The following is a 5,457-nucleotide window of genomic DNA, read 5'->3' on the forward strand; positions in this document are numbered from 1 at the left end:
ATCCTTAACTTCAAAATTTTCAAATACTTTTGAATTTATGAGTTCGGTGATTGAGAATTTTCCCGAACCCTCAAGTTCGGAATTTACAAATCCTTCCGAATCTCTAGATTCGGTGATTGAGAATGACCCCGAACTTAGAGGTTCAAGAATGCTACGGGTTCCCGAATCACAGGATTCAGATATATCGACTCCCCCCGAATATTAAAGTTCGGGAGAGTTTTAATTTAATTTTCTGTTAAAATTAAAGCAATGGAAAAGAAATTAAAACAAAATGAATATAAATTTTGATGTAATTTCAAAAAAATTAAATAAACTAAATTAAAGCAACTGAAACATATCAATGGTACTTGCATACAAATCACATTTTATAAAAACATCACATATTTAATAAACAATAACAACTATAACTAATACAATTATAATTTTATAAAAATAAAACTTGATAAACAAATTACCACATAATTTTCTTATCAATCACTTAAATCAATAACATTACATTCATATTTTTGTCAACCATCACTTAAATCAATAATATCTTTAGTTGCCACATTTTTGTCAATCATAGACAAAAATGCTTCAATTCTAGCTATATATGGTGTTTCCCATTCTCGTGCACTATCAGCTCGATATCTATGTCACTTGAGTGCAACATGAGGTATTGGCGAGTTTGGTTTAAGAAACACCTGAAAAATAATAATAACATGTATTATTAATAACAATCTAATAACTATATAATAATCCAAATACACAACATAATAACAAATAAGAATACCTGAACAAAATGACAATCATTCACAAAACCAATACTAATAATTCTGTGTTGTAGTGATGGAGGAGGTACTGATCTCAGCGGAAGATAGGTAAGACATTGAAGTCTGGACAAATGGATCAAGACCACATTATACTTTGAAGCGATCAAATGTCCCATGTCAGGTAATGTCATCCAGTGCTGGGGAGGTGCAACAGACTCAAAGCAAGAGAGTGCATGCATTAACTCATCTACACGCATATTAGATCCATATAATTGTGAATACTCAGCACGAAAAACATGTAACTCTTCAATCAGGTTAAGACGAATATCTCCCCAATTTTGCTCACTCATGCCAAGTAATGCCGCAATGGCACGAAACCCACAATGTCCATCAGAATCTACATTCATAATATTGTGTATGAAATATTGTACGTTTGGTGGAAACGAATCATCATAACCTCGCAATCTATATTTCACATTCACACGAGATTTTGAATGCTTACATTCCTTCCCTATCTTACTTGAACTGTGTATTACTGGGGTTGTATTATCATGAGAAGATTGTACTATTTCAAAATAAGATGGATCACGCTTGGTAGAACTATCAAAGTGATATTTTTTCTTTGAGGATGGCTTACCTTTTGTTTTAACTTTAACACTTGGCGCCATCAATGAAGTTGTAGCAGGATCAACTAATTCTCTCAACTTTTGTTTCAATACCAATTTACCTGCCTCTGATTCTAATTGAAACTTCTTATATATGGTATCTATCTCTGGCTCAATCATCAGTAGAGATGAGATATCTTCATCACAACTAGTCTGCATCAAATGTAACTTTCTCCAATGAGAATGCACAACTGATAAGGGAATTGGTCGTCCTTGAATGATGAACTCTGCAATTTCATGTGCACAAGGCAAACCATGTGTACTTCTTATCACACATCCACATGAAATCTTATCCACCCCAATTTTCTGAGCTATCTGTGTTTCCTTTAACACCATATTCATTGCATTTCTAGAGATAATACCTCGTAATTCTCTGAAAATTTCTGGTTTGAAATTATGTTGCACCAATGTTAAGCTCTTCTCAAACGATCCTTTGATCTCAGTATGCTGTAACTCAATAAGAGAGTTGATGATTGTCCATGATGACTCAAAATCACCTTGAGATGATCCAAGATGTCTTTTCAGCTTCGCATGTGCACTCTCAGCCCTTGAACAAAATCATATTGATATATTAGATATCATAATTTTTGAGTATATTATAATATAAATAATAAGTAAAAATATATAAGATCTGAGTTTTATAAATAGTATCTGTTAGTAGTAACATTCCCAAAATGCATTATCTTATTTGTCAACGCTGCAACAAACTTTTCCTTATAATTATTCAACCATGCATTTCTCACATAATCAAGTGCATTGTCATATATATGATACTCAACTGTTAAGTCATGAAGCTGACGTTCATATTCATTCTAAGTTGAGGCAAACATAACAAGCTGCCAACCTAATATAAACTTCTCCCATGTCTCTTTTCTATCGAAGAACTTCTTACAATTAGCGAGTACATTTTTTGATATATGCCACCTACACAATAAAGTGGTAGCATTTGGAAACACTTTGTGTATTGCATTTATCAATGCTAATTCTCTGTCCGTAACAACTACTCTTGGAAATATATTAGATCCCATCAAACTCTGTAATCTTTCCATTGCCCATGTATAGTTATCCTCGTATTCATGATCCATGAATGCAAATGCAACAGGAAAAGTCAATTCAGTGGATGTTACACCAACAATCTGAAGCAGTGGATATCTGTACCTATTAGTTTTGTATGTACAATCCATTATTAAAACATGGGGGAATACCTTTAATAACTCTATAGCCATCGGATGAGCCCAAAATAAATCTGTAATACAATCTGTTGATCTCTCACATCTATGCCATTCCACATAATTACATTCTCCTAATTTCTTCATCAACTGTTGCATTTGTGATCGACCACCTTTCTCTATAAGTCTATATCTTTGACGTGCATTATATATAGTTTTGATAGTAGTTGCGTTTCTATGGTCCTGTGCCTTTATAGCCATCAAAATATTTCTAGGCTTTACAAGATTATTAGACATTGTATTCAATATTTTTTTCTCTTCTTCTGTAAGCCGCCCTGCATATGAATGACCCTCAAGTTGAGTTGATGGTGCATGATTGTGAAATCCACATGTAATCTTCAACTTCCATTTTTCGTCTAAAACTTTGAGGCCAACTAATTGAAATGGACAATCACATTTCTTTGAACCCGTACACTTACGTTTTAATTCTTCCCCTGATTCTTCTCTCTTTTTTGATGGTCTATATTTTCCACCTCTTTCACAAGCAAAACGAACTCTAAATGGCCTTCCGTGACCTCCAGATTCAGAACCCTTTATCACGATAACAATTCCATTTTCTTTTCCAACTTGTCTAACCCATCCAATAAGTTCTTCTTTACTGCTAAACAACTGATAAAAAAATAAAATTCAAATATTGTTCAAATAATAATGAAATAAAAATTTAATAAAAATGTATGATACCTCATTGGTAGTAAATGGTTCAATAGCATCAAATGACTGTTGAAATGAAAAAAAATTATGTAAATAGAAAACATAAATAATTTAAAAACATTGTTCACATAATAACTAAATGAAAGTTTAATAATGTATGATACCTGATTGTTGGTAAACGGTTCAACAGCTGACTGATGAAATATGAACAAAAAATAAAAATTATGTAAATAAAAAACATAAATAATTTAAAGTAATGAAATATCCGAATCATTAGATTCGGGGTTACTTGACTCCCCCGAACCGAAGGATTCGGGGCATCATCGAGTTCCCGAATCCTTCGGTTCGGATACTCAAGGAGTCCCCGAATCGAATGATTCGGGGCACACTGATTCCCCCGAGGATTTGGGGTATCCTTCAGAGTTTCCCAACTCTTGCTTATAAATAAATTTAGAAATAAAACAAATTTTCAAATACCTCATGTATTTCATCATCTTCTTTCTCGCCAGAACATGAATAGTTATTATCTTCTTTGTAAAACTCCGTAAACATTTGTTTATGATAATCTTCCATGCTTAACTTGCCTATCACGAGCTGAACTGTGCTTAGCAATCTTTCGTGTTGAGTGAGTAATAGTTGTTCTGTAATGCTTGTTGTATGTTGAATAACAATGGTTGCGCGGTGTGGGTGAGTAAAAGTGTTCAGATATGGTGATATAGTGAATAAAGTGGATATAGCGACGGTGGGTGAGAAATTATGTACACGCGCGCTTGAAAGAGTAAATGCTGAGTGGTTGAACATACAACATTTATTAAGGGTAAATATGAGATTTTATGTGAGGATTTTTTAGGAATATTAAAAATAGGTTACGAAAAGCAAAATTGATGGTTGTAAATAGAATTTTCTTTTTTATTATTATTATTTTTACCATCATGTCCCTGACTATTGGCGAAAAGTTACCCATGGTTGAGTGTTGACGAATGGTCATCCCATTGTGCAATTGTGCATGTGTCTCTATGCATATACACACATTTGGCTTACTAATCCCGATCATTTTTCTTAATTTTTTTTATATTAATCATAATTGACTGATTATCAATTTTTTTAATATTATTTTAATAAATAATACTATTTATCTAAATTAAAAATCTTCAGTTTAGTTAGTATATTTTTATTATATAATAAAAAAACAAAAAAAAATTACTTTATTTTGATTTTCTCTCTCTATACATAACAATTGAACCCAACTTAAATCATCAGTGGAGGAATCAGATTTGGATTCAATTTTTTTTTGAATTTATTTTTTTATTTTTGAATAAAAGGAAATAGAGTAAAGAGCAAGTATTTTGAGAATTTTAAAAAATTAATTAATGTTATTTGATGATACAAGGGCACGTGTTATTTATGAAAGTATAATAGTGATTGATCCAATTTAACTAAAATTTAATGATAATTTATAAAATTTATTCCATTTTATTTGTATGGTGCAAATTAGAGTTAGAAATTGGATGGGTCGGGTTGGGCCGGACCGCCTCTACTTGGCCTACTTATTTCGTGGGCTAGGTTGAATTTGACTTACAAGGGAAATGGGTTGAGCCGAACAATGAGAAATTAGGGCCTGAGACGACCCTATAACTCTTAATAAATGGGTTAAGGCGGGTCGAGTCAGACTATTTTGATGAATTATCTCATTTTAATTGCTACCCCTATTTTTAGTGGGTTGGGCCACGGGCCACAAAACACTAACCCTACACGGCCCTACATTCTTGGGGTAGGCCAATCTGGGCCGTTTGCTATAATATCCAGTTAAGTCAGGTTTGGCCCGCTCGACCCGTTTGTCAACTTTAGCGCAAATACAATTACAAGAATTGAATGGAGAGAGATTTTTTTAATTTAAGAATTTTATGGGCTTTGATAACTTTATCGGTATCTTTTCATTATGTTGGTTTTTAGATAAAATTAAATATTAGTTGTGATAATGTTATTGTTCTCTTTAAAATTTTGAAAATACATATTAAAAATATTTAACATAATTTATTGTCTGAGTAAAAAATATATAAAAATTTATTTATATTAACAAAACAGATGGAGATGGTTAAGTGATTACTACAATTAGGGTTTGATTTGTCTGAGTAAAAGTACAACCGAAGCTTGCAAATT

At 32.3% G+C, this 5,457-nt stretch overlaps 1 protein-coding gene across 1 annotated transcript; it reads right to left on the reverse strand.

Annotated features, from left to right (window-relative positions):
• Nucleotides 1–635: 635 nt before the first annotated feature.
• LOC127813254 (uncharacterized) lies at nt 636–2,601 on the reverse strand. The gene is made up of 3 exons (XM_052354181.1): nt 2,372–2,601; nt 773–1,964; nt 636–683 (listed from the first exon to the last, which is right to left on the reverse strand). Exons 1-3 carry the CDS (start codon nt 2,599–2,601, stop codon nt 636–638), a joined length of 1,470 nt encoding a protein of 489 aa, XP_052210141.1.
• Nucleotides 2,602–5,457: the final 2,856 nt, after the last annotated feature.

Source organism: Diospyros lotus, chromosome 1 (assembly GCF_014633365.1).
Source record: "Diospyros lotus cultivar Yz01 chromosome 1, ASM1463336v1, whole genome shotgun sequence".
NCBI lineage: Eukaryota > Viridiplantae > Streptophyta > Magnoliopsida > Ericales > Ebenaceae > Diospyros > Diospyros lotus.